Consider the following 23,943-nt stretch of genomic DNA (forward strand, 5'->3'; position numbering starts at 1 on the left):
ATGTATATATTTATGTGTGTGTCTGTGTGTCTGTGTTTATCTCCCCCACCGTTTGACAACCGATGTTGGTGTGTTTACGTCCCCGTGACGTAGCAGTTCGGCAAAAAAAACTGATAGAATAAATACTACGCTTACAAAGAATAAATCCTGGGGTCGATTTCTTCTACTAAAAGAAAACCCTTTAAGGCAGTGCTCCGGCATGGCTGCAGTCAAAGGACTGAAACAAGTAAAAGAATAAAATAAAATAAAAATTCCAGTTAAAAGTCATACATAAGCACTTTACACATGTGACGAATAACTTCCTAGATTCTTGCCCAAGATTCAAAACCTGGCCGAGATTTTTCTACGTGCCCTTGGCTTTTGCACTTAGAAATTTATGAGAGTTAACTGTCACACTTAGTTAAGTTCTATTGTTTAAGTGAACATTGTGGGGTTAAATAGGGTTCAAGCAGATAGCAGACGAAAAATCCTTTCTTCACCCTGACCTAATTTAGTTCGAAAAAATATGAGTACGGAACCCCAAAACGGTTCCACCTCTTCACTTGGTCCCTCGCTAGAAGAGCACATTTGTCTGCTTCTCATTTCAAGTATAGTTTGTCTCTGCGCAATAATACAACTTTTACCCTCTCTACTTGTTAAAAGTCTTTTACTCTTTGTCCTTCTAGCAGTCAACAAAAAATGAAGTTTATTACTTACAAAATGGATAACAGAACACAAATTATCATTGTATGACCACAACTCGAAGAAGTTGTATCTTACATTGTAACGATGAAAATAAAGGGCTATTTCAACTAATAATTATATACTCTTTTATTCTTTTACTTGTTTCAGTCATTTGACTGTGGCCATGCTGGAGCACCGCCTTTAGTCGAGCAAATCGACCCCAGGACTTATTCTTTGGAAGCCTAGTACTTATTCTATCAGTCTCTTTTGCCGAACCGCTAAGTTACGGGGACGTAAACACACCAACATCGGTTGTCAATCGATGTTGGGGGGACAAACACAGACACACAAACATATACACATACATACATATATACGACGGGCTTCTTTCAGTTTCCGTCTACCAAATCCGCTCACAAGGCTTTGGTCGGCCCGATGCTATAGTAGAAGACACTTGCCCAAGGTGCCGTAAATAGATTTTCTTCCTCTCGTTTATTTGCTACATAATAATCGTTGCATAAATGTCTTTAAAGACATTGGTACATCTCCCGTCCCTTTTGATTACCTAGCTTCTTATTTGAAACAGTTTGTATGTTTTATGTTTGGGGGTAAGATGTGAATATTGCCCTGTATGACATGCTCCGTCTTGGTACATATGCAGGAGTCACTTCATCAAAAAAAAAAAAAAAAAAAAGCTCTCTTTTGGAGCTAACAACGTGTGCTAATGATCACTACTGTTTGAAGCAAATATCAGGAATCCTTTTCGCAGATGAAATGGGATGGAAGTTGATGGTCTTGGAGATCACCAAATTGACTGTTGCGGCCCTCTGTCGAATCTGGTAGACATTTTGAAACTCAACTACTGCAACTGGAAGAAAATCAATTGTAGACATGAGACAAATTTGGAAGTACAAGTATTTTCATAAATATTATGCAGTAGTGTAATTGGAATACGGTGCTCAGAACTGCATAAATGCTCGAGTTTTAAGAACGTAGTAAATGAAGCTGTTGTGTCTGACTCCGAAAGTAAAAAAGTTTAGAAGCCAAAGCAATGTATTTTTAAAGATCTAGCTCTTACGTTATTTAAATGCAAGGGTTAAAATAAAACACAACTGAAAACAAAATATATCTACGTGATGCTGTTTGTGCTTATTGATCAATTTAAGTTTATGTCCATAGCAAATAGATATATGAAACAAAGTTTTCTATACTAAATCCGACAACTCGTATATTTTTCCTCCAGTAGTAACTAAAGCAGCTAAAATTTCAAAAGTCTAGAGCAGTGGTTTTCAACTAGGGTTCATACAAGATTTTTAAGGGTCCACGCAACAAAATAGTAAATTGGGGATACCCAATAATATCTTAAGGGACCCTGCAAAAATTTTGCTTTTGATGTATGTATTGGTATGTATTGCAAGAAACAGCTAGATTTCTTTCTCTAACATTTTACATAGTTCGACCAACACAAGTTAATGTGTGAATAACAAAATAGGAATTTTGAAAGACGTTTCTATAAAACCAGTTTTTCAACATCGAATGGCTACCCCACCAGAATAAAATAGTAATCAAAGGGGTTGGGAAACCCTGGCGAAGAGCCCCTTTCAATTTATGAATATTGTAGTATATTGTAAGACTTCTGGAACAATAATTAACACCATGCAGCGTAGCTCATAAAAATTTACATAACATTTCTATTTCCTTAAGTTCATCACAAATTTGATCAGGTAGTACTAGTCTTCACATGAGCTCCCATTAATTACTGAAGACTGACTTTTAATAAACTAGAAATTAAAAAAAAAGTGTCCCTACAGCAAAATCACGAAACTATGAAAAGAAATTTGCAAAGAAATGTTATTGCATCAATGTATACTTGATGTATCATCCATTAACATGGGTTTTGTCACATACACACAAAAGTACACTTTATTTTGCCTAGCAACCTGAGACATCAGCCTTGCGTAGATTAATCAGTATAAATTGCACAGTGGATCTGGAAAAGTCAACATTTAATTAACTTATAGTTGATGTACAACACACGTTAGTTTTAGGGACACTGAAATTACTGATCAGAGATGTATACTCAATCAGTCTATAACTGTAAGCTGGTCCCACACGTGTCGCATGAAAATCGGAAATTAAGCATATTAATGGTCCACACACTAGCTTATAGCAAATATCATTGCCATCAGCTACTAACTAGCTTTGCTCTGTTTTAAACACACATCTTCACCCCTTGTCAAAATAATCAGAAACCACAACTCTCCTGACGTTAACTTCTCACACACACACACACACACACATACAGCTAGTCAACAAAATATTCTAACACACGTACCTTCAACTACATACTGCTAGCAGTTCAACCAATCGTGAATATATAATGAAGTCTTGAGTGTCAAAGCTATTTTAACTGTTCTCTCTCTTGACCGTTAGTGGTTCAGTATTTCATTGTAATGTTGTATGAGATAAAATATTTATAGATTTCAGAGGAAAAAGACCTCAATTACTCCTTTTCGAAGACTTCACTCACTCAATACTGACATTTGTAAACCGCGTTTACACGTGGTAAACAAAAACAATACACTATCTTTTATATTTATTTTGTAATTTTTTCTTGACAACTTTGGTAGATACGTTGAAATCTATGTTTAACTGATGAGATCATAATAACAGCAAAACATATTCGGAGTTTTCTCCCTTACTCAAACATGCCAAATAAAAATATTAGTAATTTACATTGCTTTTTTTTCTTCACTACCTAATTCGTTCTATTTAGCCCTTATAAATACTTCCTATATTAAATATGTCATCACCAATTTAAATAAGGTACTGTCACACAATATATGGCAATTATTAAACGAAATATATTTAATTTTTCAAATATTTTAATTATAGTCATCCTAGTCCTTCCGAAATATTTTGTTAACTATTATGTTTTTATTCAACTTTCTTGTTTATTAAAAAACAAAAACAAACAAAAACAGGCGCAGGAGTGGCTGTGTGGTAAGTAGCTGGTTTACCAACCACATGGTTCCGGGTTCAATCCCACTGCGTGGCACCTTGGTCAAGTGTCTTCTACTATAGCCTCGGGCCGACCAAAGCCTTGTGAGTGGATTTGGTAGATGGAAACTGAAAGAAGCCCGTCGTATATATATATATATATATATATATATATATATATATATATATATATGTATGTATGTGTGTTTGTGAGTCTGTGTTTGTCCCCCCCCCCACTACCATCGCTTGACAACCAATACTGGTGTGTTTACGTCACCGTAACTTAGCGGTTCGGCAAAAAGAGACCGATAGAATAAGTACTAGGCTTACAAAGAGTAAGTCCTGGGGTCGATTTGCTCGACTAAAGGCGGTGCTCCAGCATGGCCGCAGTCAAATGACTGAAACAAGTAAAAGAGTAAAAGAGTAAAGAGTAAAACAACCAAAAAAAACCCATTTAAAGATGTTAATATGATTTCTTCCTGCATTATCCTACACTTTATTTGCTGAAATATAATTTTAGAAAGTAGACCTCTCTAGCAGCAAACAGCAAGCTCTGAAATCCATTTCGAAACTTTTGTAAATCGTGTATGCCTGTTGCTTGCCTGGCTTAGAAAGTAGCTTCTGTGTCACTTGCACGAGCAACATCTGGTCGGGAGCAGACAGCAAGTAGCGAAAATATTTTATTTTTGTTTATTTGCTTTAACTGTACTCTGGACCAGATTTCGGGGGGTATCCCCCATCCCTAGTGTGTAAAATACCTTTTTGATGTTTCAGAACGTATAAATCTACAACCATGTGATCGGTCAAATCTGATAACCGCTGTATTTACTTTTTACGAACAGATAAATAAAAGTTGTCCCCGTCAAAGATATGTGTACGAAATTGTTTGCAGCCCTTCTCCATGTGCATAGTTCATAAAAATCTATTGGCTTAATAAAAACAGGCAAAGATAAATTTCTGCAGGACAGAAAAACTTGACAAACTGAGATAAACATCCTTAGATACTTAAAATGTAAATACAGTAGTTTGATAGTAAAACCCTGGGCTGCTAGCCTAATTTCATAACCACTTTTCATTTTATTTTATAGAGACAAGTTAGCATGCATTATTATAGATATGAATACAGAATTTAGGAAAAAGCAACAGGAACAAAGGATACAGACTTTTGACTGATTTAATGTTTTTTTCTTTTAAGTTTCATTAAAAAATCTGTTTACTTGGACTATTATTTTTCCCGTTACTTTTAACCAAAAATTGAAACTTTTTTTCTGTGGTATTTTTCCTGTGATTTCATTTCTGTTCACCAAATATTTAGAGGAGTCTTTTTTTTTTTCGTCGAGAATGTTATTATTTCTATTTACTGTTATTCCTGTTAATGCTTTAAATGGGATTCGTTTATTAAGTTATTTGGATGCATTTCTTTAACTGCCAACCACTTGAGTGCTTTGAAATATTAATTTAGAGATAAAACTTGCTACCACATTTATATATATATATATAAAAAGATATTCTTATTATTAATATTCATATTATGATGAAAAAAGTACTACAAAAAACAACCCTTTTAACCATGAAATAAAATATGGAAAAGTTAATTGTGTCCCTTCGTCTTAGCGACAAGTGTGAATAAAATGAATTACTTTTGCTACTATTTATTACTAAATAAACATTACAACTTTCTAAAAACACAATGAAAGTTATATTAGTTATAGATAACAATTCTTTTACATATATACATAACAATTTTTTCATAGTTCATTAAATCAATTTAAGTAAAATAACATCAAAAGTTTAAACTACCGCACGCGGGTAATGATGAGAAAGAGTTTGCACTCACTTGCCTACTTAGTGAAGGTCTATATTGAAAACGAGGTAATTTCCGGCATCCATTAAGAAGAGAAGCTAGGTGTTGTCGTTTCGCTTGTGGAACGCCTTAAGGTTGGTGTTGCTTCATTTTAATAGTTGTTTTCGCTCTATATGCAGTTTATTTGATATTTTTCATTTAATTTAAAACTACGTTCGATGAGGTTCACGTAGTTTTAGTCTCTGAAATAGAAACTTATTTTTTTAAATAGGCGCTTCTTTTCTCACCATTTAAAAACTATTTAAGAATAATTGATATTTCCTTTTTAGTATGCATTTGCTTAAAAAAAAATGCGTATGCTTGTTGAATTATTAAATTAACTGCTAAATACTTGTCATTTTGCCAGCTATCTGCTACGCAAAAAAAAAAGAGAAAAAAAAAGACATTCACACTGTTAATTATCAGAGAATTTAAGAAAGAAATGACAGGTTCACCGCTTGTTATATGTAGTTTATTTGTAAGTTAAGGCAATTTTATAATTGACTTTTTTTTGTTGCATTTATCGTTAGAGTCTGTCAGAACGACAGTCTGAATATCCCAACTGCGAATGAGATGGCTACTGCAGACGAAGGTGAGATATTTTACCAAGTTGAGTTAAACAGAACAACTTGGAGAATTCCAGAACGTTATCAGAGACTTGCTCCAGTTGCATACGGTGCTTACGGTCAAGTTTGGTAAGTAATTTATTATTATTATTAAAAATGAGCAAAATAAATAAATAAATAAATATGCTGATGATGATTACTTGTAGTTCATCAAGGGATGTAACTCTGATGTCTTGACCGCTCTTTTATGTCTCCTCTCCCCAAATAAATTCCAACAGTTTTGTTGTGTGTGTGTATGTAAATAAATATATATATATATATATATATATATATATATATATATATATAATCATATATTTTATTATTCGGCTCCTAGTTTAAATTTACTTTCATGTTATTTAGTATATTGGGATATTTATACGTTTGTATCGTATTACTACTAATTACCTTGGCCGTCACACCCAACCCATTTAGTGTGCTGCTAATTATTCTAATTCAACAGTTAGTTTCTTTGCTGCAGTACTTTTTATTTATTTGTTTCTTAGTTATTGTAACGCCGAACAAGCATGAAGAGAACAAGTTGACAATATAACAGTTTTGGAACGAAGTCTGTGTGTGAGATTTAGTTGATTTCAAAAATAGGAAAATAACTAATTTTGGTCAGTTAATTAAAAATAAAATTGGTTCAAAAAAAAAAAAAAAAAATTTCTTCAGTCAGTTAAGAAAAGATACTTTTACGAAGAAATAGTTTATATATATATATATATATATATATATATATATATATATATATATTGTTGTTGTTGAAGTATGTGTAAACACTCAGTAATTTTGAAAACCGAACAGGATGTGTTTCTTGTAACCTCAGCACTAGATGTGCATTTTTATGTTTGCCGTTCTTATAATATAGAAAGTGTATATTCTTCTAGTGTAGTAAGGATTGTCGTTGCTGCTTAAAGACTCTTAGAAAAAATTTTCTCGTGTAAAGTTACGTGCGATCGTTTATAGTTTATTTCATACATGGCAGTTTTCGCATTTATGGAGGGGTGGGGTGGGGAAATGATCATCGGACGAGGGGTTTCATCGTAATATAGAATACACCTATGAATATAATAATTGAAATAGAACCCCCAATACTAAAAATAGTATAAGTGATATTACTGATTTTGGGGAAACCTGTCAACAGATATGTGTTGGGAGTTGAAAGCTGATGTAAAATTATGTGATACATCCAACTTAGCAAAAGCTTCGTAAACTGTCAAGTGAAACCGCTTTACACATTTCTCTTTGGCATTTCATCAACATTCTTTTTAGTTTAAATGGGATTGTGGAAACTTGAGCTGAGAAATATACCTGAGAAATTAGAGTCATATTCTGAATGTAAATGAACATATAAAAGTGCATCTGTGTCTACAATCATTGACAAAGTAGGTTGATGTTTTTTTTGAGGGCTGACATGGGGAGGTGCGGCTGTTTTGATATTTGGCCGGTTTAAAAAGATTATTTACATTATGTCTTTGACTAAAATTGTTGAATACTATTTTAAGTTTTTTTTTTGTATATGATGTATATTTTTTCCTTTATAGAGTTTTACGATACCGTCTAATGATTTTCTAGTTAATTATAACTATGCATGGTAGTTAAAAAGTTACTAGAGAGATTTCGTATCTAGATTGGGCAGTATATCTTGTACGGTAGTTGGTTTGGCGGCAAGAACATTGAATAAACTGATCGACAGAAATACAGATTATTATACTTTAAAATGTTTGGTGATGGTTCAAAGCCTACCATTTGCTTTAATATTTTTTTCACAGAAATCTGTTATAATAATTGTTTATAATTTAGGCACAAAGTATTTTTGAGGGGAGTGGAGTTAGTCAATACTACCGTCTCCAGCACTTAACTGATAGTTTTAGTTTATCGACTCCAAAAGTATGAAAGAGAAAGTTAACTTCAGTAATCAATTTGAAACCAGACTCGAAAGCAGTGTTTCTCAACCTTTTTGCTCATGCGTAACCCTTAAAATAAATTATATGTCTCAAGGAACCCCTGCACAAAAAAATTATATACCATATCTTTCTCATATTTTTCATCGTAGTTCACATGGTAAATATATATATATATATATATATATATATATATATAACGATCATGAAATCAGCATTAGCTTATCTCACTCTTTCTCGCGGAACCCTAGGGTTCCGGGGGACCCTGGTTGAGAAAACGTTGCTCTAAAGAGTTGGAAGAAATACTCCAAGTCATTTGGTCTGACCCTTTAACAATTCAGCCAGTCGATCCTAATATAATGATGCTAATATTTGTATTTCCATAGAGCCTAAGATTTAGATGTGTTCTTCAACAAATAGTCATTACATGCATTGTATTTTCTGTGACTTATAATGTTCTCAAGTCTTTCTAAGTCTATCTTAACTCTCATTACTTTCCCTCGTCAACTCATAATATTGTAATGTATGTTCATTCTAGTGAAGATTTCTTCTGTACATTGACTAATTGTCTGTTACCTCACTTGCAGTGTTTCTCCATGCTGGCATGTATTTGAAAATGTCTGCTGTGCAGCATGTCATTATTGCTGTTCTTTTATCTTATCTGTGAGGCCCAGCTTCCTGGTATCAACACTTTGCCTAATATTTCTTTTTTTGGTCTTCACATAGCATAAGTACTTTCCACTGGTAGCATTCACCCATCACTTATATTACTTATTTGTATCTCTGGCTTCGATGCTTGGCCACTCGCTCATTTCACTTGTGTTCTGCTTTTCATACAAATAACCATCACATTTCTAAAGGATCAGGCTTAACGTTTTCCAGTTTCAACAGACTTCAAATTTATTATATTGATATCTCACTGTTCCTTCTCTTCTAAGCTAGAAGATACTTCAGGCCCCACAATTATTGATACTCTACAAAGCTTCGCTAAGGCTCACAGTGGAGCTATGTTCTGACATGTTGAGCAGTGCCATTACTGCATGTACAGACATCCTAGGCAACACTTAGAAAAGAGCCACCCAGCTGATTAGTAGAATGTCACACACTACAGTCTCAACCCTACAAGCATGTTGTCTCTTTTCTCTGCCTTTTCCACCACTATTGTGGCCTTTGCTCTTTGGAACTAGCTGGAATCCTGCAGCCTCCACTCAGGTACTTCAGTCTAACTCACTAACACCCTGCCCTGTTACTAATCATTTTGCCCTGTCCTTCCTTCCTAGAACATCTTCCCCCTGGAATTTCCTTTCTGCCTATGTTTCCTGCAGGTGTTCAGTTCCAAAGGTTCAAGAGGCAGATTAATGACTTAAATCTCACTGGACAAGGAAGACCTGCAAAGGTTATGTGCACTATCCCTTCTTCCAACCTAACAAGTTAAAAAAAAAAAAAAGTCATGCAGTGTCACTAAGAGTTTGTCCTCAGCATTAATAGAGAAACATTTTGTTGCCAACAGCTTCTTAAACTGATTCCACTCTTTCCTTACACTAGCAGCTATACTTTCATTACAGTCACTGCATGTACTAATTAGGTTGTATAATTAATAGAAACCTGCAATGTCTTAAGCCATATGAGCATTTCATTTACCTCTTCTTCATGGCTGTTTCTGCTATTTACCATTTTTGTACATTGCTTGCATCCTTTGTCTAGCCATAGCTTGCAGCAAATACACTGTGTTGAATTCATACTGACTCTTCTCCTGCCCATCAAGTAAGGCCACTTTCTAAAAGGTACTAAGAGTTCTTTCCTCTGTTACTAACTATTACTTTGGGCTTTTGCTATCTAGATCATACTTTGAAATTTAGAACTTTTTCTGAAATATTTTGATTTCTGTTGTTGCGGAAACAATTATTAGCTGAAGATGAAAAACACATACATGAAATTCTTCTCTGAACTCACTTTTATCCATAATCATACTAATAGCACCATGCTGTATAATTTAAGCTTTTAAGGCCATTTACCTACATCCAACTTTCTTTAGTGTCCATCAGACTGCTGATCAATTGGACCCTGTTTAGTAAGCCCTTCTTCAGAGAGACAGAAGCTAAATTCAGTGGTTTATTAGTTACAAACTTCTCTTAAAGTTGTATTACTAGAAATGTAGGTTTTGTGGTTATATGTCTTAATACAAACCCAAACTTCATCTAATTGATTTCTGAATCTGTTTTTCTAAAACACTTCAAGCACTCTAAAATCGTAGGTCATCAGTTTGAGGTCTCTGTAATTGGCCCTCTTCAGGAAATTTTGTTTTACCCTTATAAAACTTGATTAAGTTAGTGATTAATTAACATTAATGTCTTTTGACAATATTTGATTATGGAAGCAAGTAACTTGATTGTGTTTAGCTTGTGAACAGTTATCCTTGATGGTCTTGATGCTTTTCTGTTTTCAATACTTTTATAGCTTTTCTAACTGTACTGAACTGTACCTTAATAATCAGCTACTATATTTCTTACTCTTGTGGAAGTATCTTACTCATCATCATCATAATTTGATGTCTGTTTTCCATGCTGGCATGGGTTGAGTGGTTTGACTGAAAACTGGTAAGCTGGGGAGCTGCACCAGATTTCAGTCTGATTTGGCATGGTTTCTACAGCTGGATGCCCTTCCTAATGCTAGCCACTCCTAGAGTGTAGTGGGTGCTTTTTAGTCTTTCCTTGATATTCTACAATATCTCAGTACATGTAGCCCACTTTTCACTATCAGTGAGGGTAAGTTCACTATTGTTGTTTCAGGTTCACTTCCTGATTAGCATCCTAGTTCATACAAACACACTGTCCTGCACTTTAAAATACTTCACATTCATCATCCTTTGGGCACTGATCATTTGCAAACCTCTTACTCCCATCATCTACTCTGCTGACTTGTGAAGTGTATTTTACTTAAATTATAATTTTATATAAGTGGACCAACCGTACTTTAATTTTTTTTCTTTTTCAATTTTACTGTGTACCTGCATTTGCTTTATATATCACTCCCTTCCTGAAATAACACTAGTAGGACCCGTGAATATTTCACAGAATTAATGGTAAACCTATTAGGTTATTTCTGAAAACTTTATCCAAGAAACCTGTAAGTGTAGCCTGTGTTGTGTCTGTATGGAAAGATAGTCTCTCATCTGCTACTCATTGAAAAGTGAAAGAAATTGAAATATGATGATTACTTAATGCACATTATATACTTTATGCACAATTTTATAGACTTAATACACAACCCTCATAAAATATTCATTTTTATTTTCCCATTTTTCCCAGAAACAAAAAAAAAAATCGTTGTACGTATGGTACAACCTTTAGTTAAATTGCATATATCTGCCACATAAATAAGCTTTAATATTTCACGGAATTACTCTTACGCATTAGGATGAAGAACACTCTTTGAAACTATGTTAGTTGACACTTTCCTGTACTCTCAATCCTTAGTCTTATCTTTATCTTAGTCTTGCAGGGCCATGAAGAGAAATCAGAAGCAATTATTGTATTGCTAGAATCAGTTTATAAAATTGTGCTGATTCTGCTTCAGTGTAAATTGTAAAATAATGCATAAATATTTCCTCTTTCACAAATATTAATTTCACAAATTTTTTTCGCTGAAAATAAATCACATTTAAAGTTTTCTATGAAGGAAAATCTAGTGAATGGAATTTTGTTTCTAGAACAAGGTGTTAGTCATCATCATTATCGTTTAACGTCCGCTTTCCATGCTAGCATGGGTTGGACGATTTGACTGAGGACTGGTGAACCAGGTGGCTACACCAGGCTTCAATCTGATTTGGCAGAGTTTCTACAGCTGGATGCCCTTCCTAACGCCAACCACTCTGTGAGTGTAGTGGGTGCTTTTATGTGCCACCGGCACGAAGTCCAGTCAGGTGGTACTGGCAACGGTCACGCTCAAAATGGTGTATTTTACATGCCACCTGCACAGGAGCCAGTCCAGCAGCACTGGCAACGATCTCACTTGAATGTCTTTACATGTGCCGCCGGCACAAGTGCCAGGAAGGCGACGCTAGGCACAATGCCATCACGATTTCGCTTTCGCTTGCTCCAACAGGTCTTTGCAAACCGAGTTTCGTGTCCGTCAAGTTGCTTTAAATGTTCAGTTTTTTTAGTTTTTTGATTTTGGCGAACTTCAGATTTTAGAACTGGCAAACAAAGATATTCCTGATTTTCTTTTACAGTATTTTTATGGTTTGTTTTTATATCCTTTTACTTTATTAGCCTTTTGATAAAAAACATCTTTTAACTTAAGTTTTGTCTTATCTTTAATTGTTTGTAACTTTTTTTAACAAATAATCTAATGAAACCACAACTACAGAGCTATTGCTTTTTAAATCCAGACTTGAACCTGGTTAGCATGCTAAAATGTAGCCTGTTGATTCCACATTGTCTGTGTATGTTGTGTATGATTTCTAGTAATATAAGAAATATATGATTAGTTAAATAACAAGTAAAGGAGTTAAAGTTCAGTGATTCCATAACTTTAGGAACTGAAGATTTTGTGTACTGACTCCACAGCCTTGCAACTGTATCCCTAATTTTAACATTCGCATCTATTGAACAACTCTCGCATATTATTCTCTCATTATAGGCTGTTATTAATTTCCCATTTGGTGATGAGTGTCTGCTCTGATAGTCATCAGAGATCATATCTTCTGTACAATGCAGTCAACTAAAGAAGTGATCTGATCTATCATGGTATTTTTAGTATTTCAGTTAATAGTTTTTGTGGTGGCCACATCCATCTATCTTCTGTACTCTATAAGTTCTCTGTTTACTTAGTCCATGTGAACATTTGCTAAAGTTAAGTGTAAGCTGACCTTATCTCTTTCCATACTCTCCTTTCTTTGATTCCATGTTTTTCCTCCTTTTACTACATTAAACCTTATCACACATATCTTTAATTAACATTAGGAGATTCCTTCTAGAAATATGTTTTGTGTTTATAACTATTTTCTGTCTCTTCCTGTTCAGAACAAAGTTTATCTAGTTCTTAGCTTTTCTTAACTATTGCTAAACCAGTCTACTAGTTTCTTTTGAAGTCATAATCTCCAAGAGCACTAATGAGCATGGAGGTAAAAGAGTGCATTTGTTGTTACATCTCTCTACATGTCCAGTACTTGCTCTTTCACTTGCTTGATAATATTCTATCCATTCATCTGCAAAGCTCATAGGAAGGGAACTCTCGGATGCACTCCCCAGAGGGTCTTATTAGAAGCAGCCATCAACAAATGTTCCTACTGGATACCAAGAGAGATCCCCAAGGCTTGACTGTTTTCCTACTATCTTACTCACAGCCTACTCCCATGTCTCCTGCCTTTTGATGTTGCTGTTAAATCCGTATAGTGTGAATATTTGGTCACCCGCACTTTGTTGAGGATGAAAGCTATGCTGCTTGTCAGCTAACTTGCACTTGTCAGTGTCCCTACATCGCTTTTCCAGACACCTAGTGTAGACTTCACTGGGGAGGCTTAACAAGGAGCTTCCTCTATTATTAAAGCACTCATGTTTTCCTTTTTAAAAATTGTGATTATCACTCTTAATTGCCATTGATTTGATGCATCTCCAGAAGGCCAGGCTACTTGGCATACATGGGTAAGCCAGAGAATACATTCTCTCTTAACATCTCTGGCCAAATTGCATTCTCCCCAGTATCCATCTCACTTTTGATTGCTTTAATTACTCTTATGACTTCAACATTTGTGAGGGTAGTCTTTGGCTTCAAATGCACTTTGTGTACACCTGAAAGTGTTATGATCTGATATTGGAGCTGGGCAAAGAATTCTCTTCATCTCCTGAAGATGCACTTTTCAACAGAGGGAAGAAATACAATGACTTCCTAATGTCTTGTATGGAGGGGGCTTACGTAGCTGGCAGATCGTCTGCCAGAATACCTTATTTGTTGCCTGAAAGTCAGATTCCACCTTAACCTCCAAATCTTGTGACTTAGCTTTGGATGTCTTTATTGTCTTTACATAGAGGAAGACTTGTTTTCAAGCCAAGCTCACTACCTTTTTTTGGTGGTGGTGGGTGGATGGGCAGGGGCGGGGGCTGATAAACAACACCTTTAACTTCCTTGTTATGACAAGAGTTCTCCTGCATCATGGTGCAACATCGAGCTACTTTTGTCCTCACCATTGAACACTGAAGAAGAAACTGCTGAATGACCTCTACTTCATTTCAGTATCCTCAGTTTGTTGAGGAAGTTCTCTGAATTTGGATGCAGCAATGTCTGTCAAGTTAGTGGTGTGGGCTGATATTCTTGTTTGAGGAATATATGTATATATATATATATATATATATATATATATATATAGTGTTGTGATCGATACATTACTTATCAATTATTCCGAGATCAATTTTATCATTCGCCTTAATTACATGACTTAAAGTGATATCTTGTTTTTATTTCAATTAAGACAATTAGACTATTGGCATGTTTTGTTTTAATCTCCTATTACCAGCAATCTGCAGTTAATGAGAAGAAGCAGTATTGTAATGAACTTCATTGCAGTCATAAAAGATCTTTACTAGCTCTATCTGATGTTATTTTTGGAAGTCTCAAAATCTACTTAATTCATGTCATTGCATTTGAAAAAAGTATTCATTATTTTCTTCAATATTTCTTTGTCTATGTTAGATGGGGACTTATTTAAGGTGTTACCAACTCTTACCTGTTTTTCACGGAAGGGATTTGTTAGTCCACAGGTCTTTAAAAGTGTAGAGCAATGGGTTATAATGCCAAGCCATGAAATATCAGCATTTGTGCATGTTCACATACACACATTTTCCTTGGTGAGTCTAAAATAGATCTGTCAATTCTTTTATATGCTGATTGAAAGTCAGATCTCAGATTAATCCCCAAAACATCCCTTGAATCAGCTTTGGGTATCTTTACTGTCTATGCACTGCAGGTGCAAAAAAGAAATCTTTCCAAGCTAAGCTCTGTTAAGCCCTGTTTGCTTTCCTACCACATGGTTCTGGTCCCAATGTGTGGCACCTTGGGCAAGTGTCTTCTACTACAACTCAGCTGACCAATTCCAAAATGGGTGCTTTTACATGCTACTGGCATGAGGGCCAGTCAGGCAGTACTGGCAACGGCCATGCTCAAATGGTGTTTTTTACGTGTCAGCTGCACAGGAGCCAGTCCAGTGGCACTGGCAATGACCTCGCTTGAATGCTTTTTCAAGTGCCACTGGCACAATTGGCTGTAAGGCGACACTGGTAATGATCACACTCGAATGGTGCTTTTTATGTGCCACCAGCACAGAAGCCAGACAGCTGCTCTGGCAACGATCCTGCTTGGATGGTGCTATTAGCGCTCCACTGGCACGGGTGCCAGTCATCTAATTTGATTCGATTTCGATTTCACTTGCCTCAACAGGTCTTCGCAAGCAGAGTTTTGTGTCCAATGAAGGAAGGTATGCATAAGTGGGCTGGTTACACCCATGGCATAGGCCACGGGTTATGGTCTCACTTGGCTTGCTGGGTCTTCTCATGCACTGCATATTTCCAAAGGTCTTGGTCACTAGTCATTGCTTCGGTGAAGCCTAATGTTCGAAGGTTGTGCTTCACCTACCTCTTCCACAAGTTCCCTCAACCGCTAGGGTGTGGCACTTTTTCACACAGCTATCCTCATCCATTCTTGCCACATGACCATACCAGCGCAGTCGTCTTTCTTGCACACCTCATCTGATGCTTCTTAGGTCTAACTTTTCTCTCAAGGTACTTACACTCTGTCGAGTATGCACACTGACATTACACATCCAGCGGAGCATACAGGCTTCATTCTTTACAAGCTTACACATGTCCTCAGCAGTCACGGCCCATGTTTCACTGCCATGTAGCATGGCTGTTTGTACACATGCATCTTACAGTCTACCTTTTACTCTGAGCTAGAAGCCCTTTGTCACCAGCAGAGGTAAGAGCTCTCTGAACTTTGCCCAGGCTATTCTTATTCTAGCAGCTACACTTTCAGTGCACCCTCCACTGCTACTGACTTGGTCACCTAGGTAACGGAAGCTATCAACTACTTCTAGTTTTTCTCCCTGGAATGTGGCAGAAGTTGTTCTCTGCACATTTTCAGTTTTTATTGCTCCTGAGCATCTGCCACATACAAAAACTACCTTTCCACTTAGCCTTCCTTTGATATTGCTGCACCTCTTATGTGTCCATAGCTTACACTGGGTACATCTTATAGAGTTTCTACCTACGCCTTTTCTACAGATCGAGCAGGTCCATCTAGCTGAAGGGATTTGTGGTTTGTCTGCCTTACTACTTATTAGGACTTTGGTTTTAGCTAGGTTGACTCTAAGGCCCTTCGATTCTAATCCTTGCTTCCACACCTGAAACTTCTCCTCTAATTCTGATAGTGACTCAGCAATTAGAGCAAGGTCGTCAGCATAGAGAAGCTCCCAGGGGCATCCTGTCTTGAATTTCTCTGTTATTGCCTGGAGGACTATGATAAATACGAGGGGGCTGAGGACGGATCCTTGGTGAACCCCTACCTCTACCTGGAATTCTTCACTGTCCTCGTTGCCAACCCTCACCTTACTGACAGTGTCCCTGTACATGGCTTGCTCAGCTCTCACTAACCATTCATCTATCCCAAGTTTCCTCATTGACCACCAGATAAAGGATCGGGGGACCCTGTCAAAGGCTTTCTCCATGTCAACAAAAGCCAAATACAGAGGTTTATCTTTGGCTAGGTATTTCTCCTGCAGCTGTCTTACGAAAAATATAGCATCAGTGGTGCTTTTCCCTCTAACGAACCCAAACTGCATCTCATATAAACTGAATCTCTTCCTAATTAGTTGGGCTATGACCCTCTCTGTGACCTTCAGCTGCAGGAGAAATACCTAGCCAAAGATAAACCTCTGTATCTGGCTTTCATTAACATGGAGAAAGCCTTTGACAGGGTCCCCCGATCCCTTTTCTGGTGGTCAATGAGGAAACTAGGGATAGATGAATGGTTAGTGAGAGCTGTGCAAGCCATGTGCAGGGACGCTGTCAGTAAGGTGAGGGTTGGCAATGAGTACAGTGAAGAATTCTGGGTAGAGGTAGGGGTCCACCAAGATTCAGTCCTCAGCCTCTTCCTATATTTATTTGTTATTAACATCTACTTTTTCATGCTCACATAAGTTAGACAGAATTTTTCGAGGTGGATTTTCTATGACTGGATCCCCTTCTTCTTGTCAACCCATACCTGTTTCCATGTATAACATGTTATATATTTATAATCTATATCCTATATACTAGTATCCTCTTATATATTATGCTTTAGGTTATATATATAAATGTGTACATATCATGTGTATCCTCGTTTTAGAAAAGTTATACCATATCCCTGTGCATTGTAAGAAATATAAAATAGGTTGGTGACAGCATAGGAATCCTGCTGTAAAACTGAGAAAATTCATCACCATGGAAAAGGAGACATAAAATGCAGTTGATGATGTTGATGGAAATTACATATTGAGTTAAACTACAAAAGAATTATTTCCCACATTGACACAAAACAACAAATTGTAAAGGAAATGCATTTATTATACACAGTTGGTACTTATTTTCTCTACTGCAGATGTCAAAGTCAACCCTGGTGAGAGTTGAACTCAGAACACAAAGGAATATATCTACTGAATAAAGTAGGACATTGTGTCCAGCTGTTTCATTATCTTACAGACTAGACTGATTTTTAACAAAAGGCCAAGGCCAAATATACCTCGGGAAGAAGTGGAATGGATTTTATTAATTCAGTACATGAGTGGTACTCATTTAACCAACTTCAGAGGGGCTAAAATGTACAAACTAAAATAATGTAATAACTTCTAGCAAGAATTTTCATCTTAGAGGTTTTATTATTTTCCTGTTAGCAGGAAAAAAGTGGGATTGGTCTGATTAGTTGTGTTTTCTTACAATGAGGTATGGCTGTGTAATTAAGCCTTTAGCATTCAGATTTCTTTGTCAGATGTATTGCTTATTTATTCACACTGTTTTGAATTAATCACATATTATCTTGTAGCTTCAAGATTCCAATGGTGTGTTTGTATATTTTTAGAATGACATTGTAGGTTATGTGTGAGAAGTTTGATCTGGTCTGCTTTAACATAGAGCAGGTTGAATATTTGGGCAGGATGTGGCCGGATTAAATGCTGTTTGCTGCCCAACCATGTGGTTTCAAGATCTGTCCCACTAAGCACTTTGGGCAAGTATCTTCTGCAATATCCCTGGGCCAACCAAAGCCTTATGAGTGCATTTGGTTGATGGAAATTGAAGAAAACTTGTTTTATGTGTACATGTGTTTTTGTGTGAGTGATTTTGTATTTCTCTTGTTGCTTTCTGATTGTAAACAATGGTTTCATGAGTGATCTCATTTGCTTACTGTCCACTATGAAAGCATGTCGTAGGTTCTTGACATATCTTGACAAGTTGTATGACCTTTGTAAACAGAATGCAGGTTTCAATGTCATTTGTTGCCAGTTCTCCATGTAAGCCAAGCTGGCCTGTTAGATTATTTCACTTGGGAATTTGACAGAAAGGGCATCAAGCCTTAGAAAATTCTACCTTGACATACTCTTGTCTGGAAATGTAGACATTAAAATGATTGTGACCTCGCCTGTACTGGTGCCACATAAAACGCACTCATTGCACTCTGCGGGGTGGTTGGGGTTAGGAAGGGCAACCAGCTGTAAAAACCATGTCAAAACAGACACAGTAGCCTGGTGTAGTCTTCTACCTCGCTGGCTCCTGTCAAACCTTTTAACACATGCCAGCATGGAAGATGGACATTAAATGATGATGATGATGATATTTATAGTAGGAATTAAGAGAAATACCTGTATAAATATTTAGTTCCTAAGTAGGCTTTACATTGGTGAAGGGATAATGATAATCTATGTGGAGCTCCTACTCATACAGTAGTAGTTGTATATTTAACTCTACACACAATATATCTAGTATATATAAATCACAGTATGTGTGTGTATAATGACTAACACATACATTTCCACAGTTCTCAACCGATTTTCATCAAACTTTACACACACATTACTTATCTCCCAAGGATGGTCATGTACTATAACATTTTGCCCAGAACTCCTGCGTAAATGGACATAGTTTTCTGCATGTAGGGTCTTCCATACTTTTTTAATCTTTTATAAAAGTGAAAGGGTCTAGTCTCTTTATTTCCACTGTCCACCTGCCACGATGATTAAATTGACTAGGAACACTGTTTGTGATGAATATCCAATACCAAACAATCTTAATCTCCATATTTAAACTGCATTCAACTTTGGCAAACTTACCTTTACCTATTATGAATTACTTGAAAGGTAGTGTTCCCTTCTCTCTCTCCTATTTGTTGATACCTTTCTTCAAATACCAATGCGTTGTTTCACTTTAAGGATTTTTATTTACTCATCCATTATGATATTTCGACTATTGTCTATTGTTTCAAATACGTTTTAGTATTGTCGTTCTAGCCTTCTTTAAACAATCACATATCAATCAACCTTTAAATAAGAGTTTTGCTTCCACTAGTGAAAGCTATACATATCTTTCAGAAAGCTCCATATCATTTTAACTTTATGCAGCATTCACTGTTAGTTTATGCACAAGTTATGTGGGGAGACAGAATAAAGGGGCTTTTGTTCGCTTATCTCTCCAAAAAAAGTAGCTCCCATTGCTGTTGAAAAAAATAAACTTGCAGAGGGGAAGTTTCAACGTCTTCCTTCAATTTCATTACTCCATTTATTGTGGCTGTTTCTGACAAGAAATTTCACTTTCATGTAAAACAACTACATTTTGTAGTCATTAACCGTTGTTGACTCCCAAAACACTTCAGTAGCTCTACTTTACATCGCTTGCAAACTTTGTATGTTCTATGATCATTAAAGTGCAACGACCTCCACAATAACTGGCCTTCAATTTGATTTTCCGTTCCTAGGTTAATCGGAAATGTAGATTGCTGTGTGACTCATAAACCTTCTTGGTAGTTCAATTATTTCATGAAAAAAATACCACCAAAGCAACTTAAACTGTTCAAAGGACAGGTGTGTTTGCTAGTATGCTTAAGTATGCGATGGACATGCTACCTACTGCGTCACCGATATATATATATATATATATATATATATATATTAGTCCAACCCATGCTAGCATGGAAAGCGGACGTTAAATGATGGTGATATATATATGTGTGTGTGTATAATATATACATGTGTGTGTGTGTATCTTACGTTGACTCAGACCCTTGACTCCTTGATGGAGTTGTAAGGGCACTGCTGTGACAAATGGTAAGTCTTAGGCATTTGTAGACCTGACAGGAACCAGCCAGGTAGAAAACTACCCTAGGCTACTGTGTCTGTTTTGACAAGATTTTTACAGCTGGATGCCCTTACTTACACCAACCACTCTGCAGGGTGGACTCAGTGCTTTTTACTTGGCACTAGCGCAGACAAGGTTAGATTTGGCACAATTTTTATGGCTGGATGCCCTTCCAAATACTAACCACTTTACAGTGTGGACTGAATGCTTTTTACATGGCCCCAGCACTGGATGGGTCACTAAGTAACTCACAAGACAAGGAACTTTGAGGAGGGGAACTCATGTCAGAGGATGAAAGGTTAACCTGTGACATAGAGACAGAGAGGCAGAAACAAGTGTCTTGTTATAATGGAGGGGGTGTTGTAGGAGGTGATCTAGTATCAGGTGATGAAAGGTCAGAGTGTGACAGAAATAGAGAGGTAGAAATAGGTGTCTTGCTATAGAGGAGGTACATGGTTACCCAGTGAGAGAGGAGGAGAGAGAGGTACAAGAAAGATGACAAAAACAGGTGTGCTGATGTAAAGTAGATAGAGAAAATAAATTTACACTACATAAGAAAAATTGCATCTTGTAAATGGCGTCCATTGTCTGTTTTGCACAAATGTACCCTTTCTAAAGCATTTTCCATGATACCCCTTAATGTTTCAGGTTCCAGTTCTCTGATTTCAGCCTGGACATTATTCTTAGGCTCTTGATTTTTTTTTTCTTTGAGATGGCCCAATAGGAAGTAGTCAGGAGCCATCATTCCTGGAGAACACAATGGCCAGCATATGTTGCAACCACAGGAAATTATTCTCTCAAAAATATGCTTGACCAGTTGGATTGTGTCCTTGCTGTGTGAACTATAGCCCTGTCCTATTGTAACCATATGTTAGGTTTATCTCAACATGCTGGGAGTATGAAATTTTCTGTCATAAACCAATATTCATCTCCCGTAACAATGACAAGGTCCCCATTGTTGTCTTCGACAAAATAAGGTCTGATCACTTCTGATGTAACCCCACACCAAACCATACACATAAGGGGATGCAATTCCCTTTGGTGAATTGCCTTAGGAGTTTTTGAACCTGAAATCCTGTTTGTTAATGAAGCCAATCAAATGAAAATGTGCTTCATCTGACACTATCAGCTTGTGGATAAATTTGGGATCTTCTCTTGCTAATTCTTGGAATCTAACTGCATATTGTAGGTTCCACTTGTTGCACCAACAGAAAAAAGTTTAAGTTTTCAGAATATTTTATCTAAACTGATTTCGCATTGATGTACTTGGGTCTTCTTCGGCACTTTCCTTTACATGCTTGACGGTGGCTTCATTCCTAATGGAGTGGGGTCTGCCAGTTCATGGAAGTCTGCTCTGAACCCTGTCCCTCAAAATGACCAATTAAACGTTTAATCATTGATTCTCTTGGAGAGCAAAATTTCACAATTTGTGTTCACTGTTCAGTTGTGAACTTTTCTATAGTTAATCTCTAAGGTCTAAAATAAAAGAAATTAATTTTCAAAGAAAAAAAAAAAAAGAGAGATAGGTTATTAAATATTGCAACCCTTTTGTGACTTTTGACCCACCCTGTATAATAATAATTCTTAAAATACGAAAGGCAGCTGGGTTTTCTATTTTACTTAGAAAATAATTTTTACATCTGTTTTTCCAAAGGTGGAAATTTTCTTAACCTACTGGAGTATTTTGATAACAATCATTCAATAGTGAAGTTATACATGTATATAGACACTTACACACATGCTGAGTTGAGTGATGTGCTTTATCTTCAGATAGAATGCAAGGTTTATTATTACTTGGTCTGGAAACATTGCTTTTACTTCTTGACCATTGTCTTCGAAGTATCCTTTGTTAATAATTAATTCTGCATCTTGTTTGTGGCTGTTAGGTTCTTGGATTCGGAATCCCGACCTAGTTTTGATCCCTACTTGACCTATTTTACTTATGTTTCAAATGCTTTTGAGAAATATGTTAACAATATACAATCCTATATACTCTATAGATTTAAGGAATTGATAATTAGTATTTAGTTGATAGATTATCAGAAAAGCCATCTGAAAGGCTAGTGTTTTGTGTCTTTGTCGTCAACATTATATTTTAGTGGCCAAGATATTCTCAAAAAACCCAGTTCATCTAGTTGCAAATAAGTACTTCAGAGTAGCTGGAGCAACTAACCACTCTACATAGTAGTGCTACAGTAAAATTGACAAGTGGTCTTTTAAGTAGGCAGTGCTGCGGGGGAAAATACGAAAGCACTTTTGTGTTACTTCTATAGAATCGATGCAAGAAAACCAGTAAAGACAACTAATTTGTTATCCTCCAGTAACTTACAAGAGGAGTTGCTGTTATACTAGTTACTTATATAGTTAATTAGGTTGTGTAATAAGTTATCTGTAATGGCTACCATAATAGCATTATCATCCATTACTACGATACTGAATAGCCATCAAGGGAACATAATATGCTAGAATTAATAACCAAATATCCTTCAGATTACATCCTACTGTCTTTTAAAAAAAAACAAATTAACACATCAAACTTAGGTACACAATCGGGTAGCTTTCTTTAACTATATGGCTACTTGACAGAGTTGACTTTAGGTTTTACAACAATTAGAGTACTGAATGAATACATGAAAGTCAATATGACAAGTTACAGACAAAATAAAAGGAACAGAAACCCTGCAGTTATATTTGGTACAAAGATGTGGCGTGTCAAACCATGTTCTTGCTGAGACAACTGTTCCAGAAAGTTTGAGCTATGTACGGACTATCCATACTTTCAACTACGAGAAGGACTTTCATAATCTCCTCCATTTGGTGTTATTGAAGAAGCTAGGTGTGGGTTAATTATTAACTAGTTCATTCCAGAGGTTATAAGCAAGGTCAGGATTGGCAGTAAATTCAGTGAACTGCTGTAAGTGGTAATTTTTCTGACATGATACTTTTATTATTATTTGTAGGTATATTCTGTACTGTGCAGAAAACATTTGTCTGTATTTTTAGATAGATATTTAAAAGATGCTCTACTAGGGGCATTTAAAAGTTAAAACAAGAAAAGTCAGTAATTTACTCTACTTCAACTGTTAATGTATCATATAATGTTTTTTTTTGTTTTTTTTTTACTTATCCTGTGAGAACTTTGTAGGAGTGGTCAAATATTTATTAGTAATATAGGGAAATAAAACATTCTTTGAGGATTGGGATGGGGATCATTTACCATGGAAAGAAAAATTATATATTTTGAGAACTAGTTTTGTTTGAAAAGAAAATCAGGACATAAGACCCTCTTTATTATGTATAGATGTAAATAGAAATGAAAATGATAGCCTGTGAAGATATTGAAGTAATACTTATATAATTGAACTTATTCTTGTATAATATTATATTAAGGCAAATATTGTGAAAACTGTTTTTGCATCATCAGCTTGATATTTGTTTTACAATGTTAGTGTATGTTAGATGTGATCTGAAGACTACTGCATTCCACATCTAGTACCTCTTAATGCTTGAAAAACCTGCCTGAGCTATGCTGGTTCTATTGATACTTTTAA

General features: G+C 36.0%; 1 protein-coding gene across 1 annotated transcript in view; it reads left to right on the forward strand.

Annotated features, from left to right (window-relative positions):
• Positions 1-5,446: 5,446 nt before the first annotated feature.
• Positions 5,447-23,943, forward strand: part of LOC106868575 (mitogen-activated protein kinase 14) — a 68,195-nt gene continuing 49,698 nt past the window's right edge. Inside the window, exons 1-2 of the mRNA XM_089347538.1 lie at positions 5,447-5,601; positions 6,037-6,201. Coding sequence (XP_089203664.1) covers positions 6,080-6,201 — 122 coding nt within the window. The 5' untranslated portion in view covers positions 5,447-5,601; positions 6,037-6,079. The remainder of the gene's footprint in view (positions 5,602-6,036; positions 6,202-23,943) is intronic.

This window comes from Octopus bimaculoides, chromosome 1, assembly GCF_046866305.1.
Source record: "Octopus bimaculoides isolate indiv1 chromosome 1, ASM4686630v1, whole genome shotgun sequence".
In the NCBI taxonomy this organism is placed as follows: Eukaryota; Metazoa; Mollusca; class Cephalopoda; order Octopoda; family Octopodidae; genus Octopus; species Octopus bimaculoides.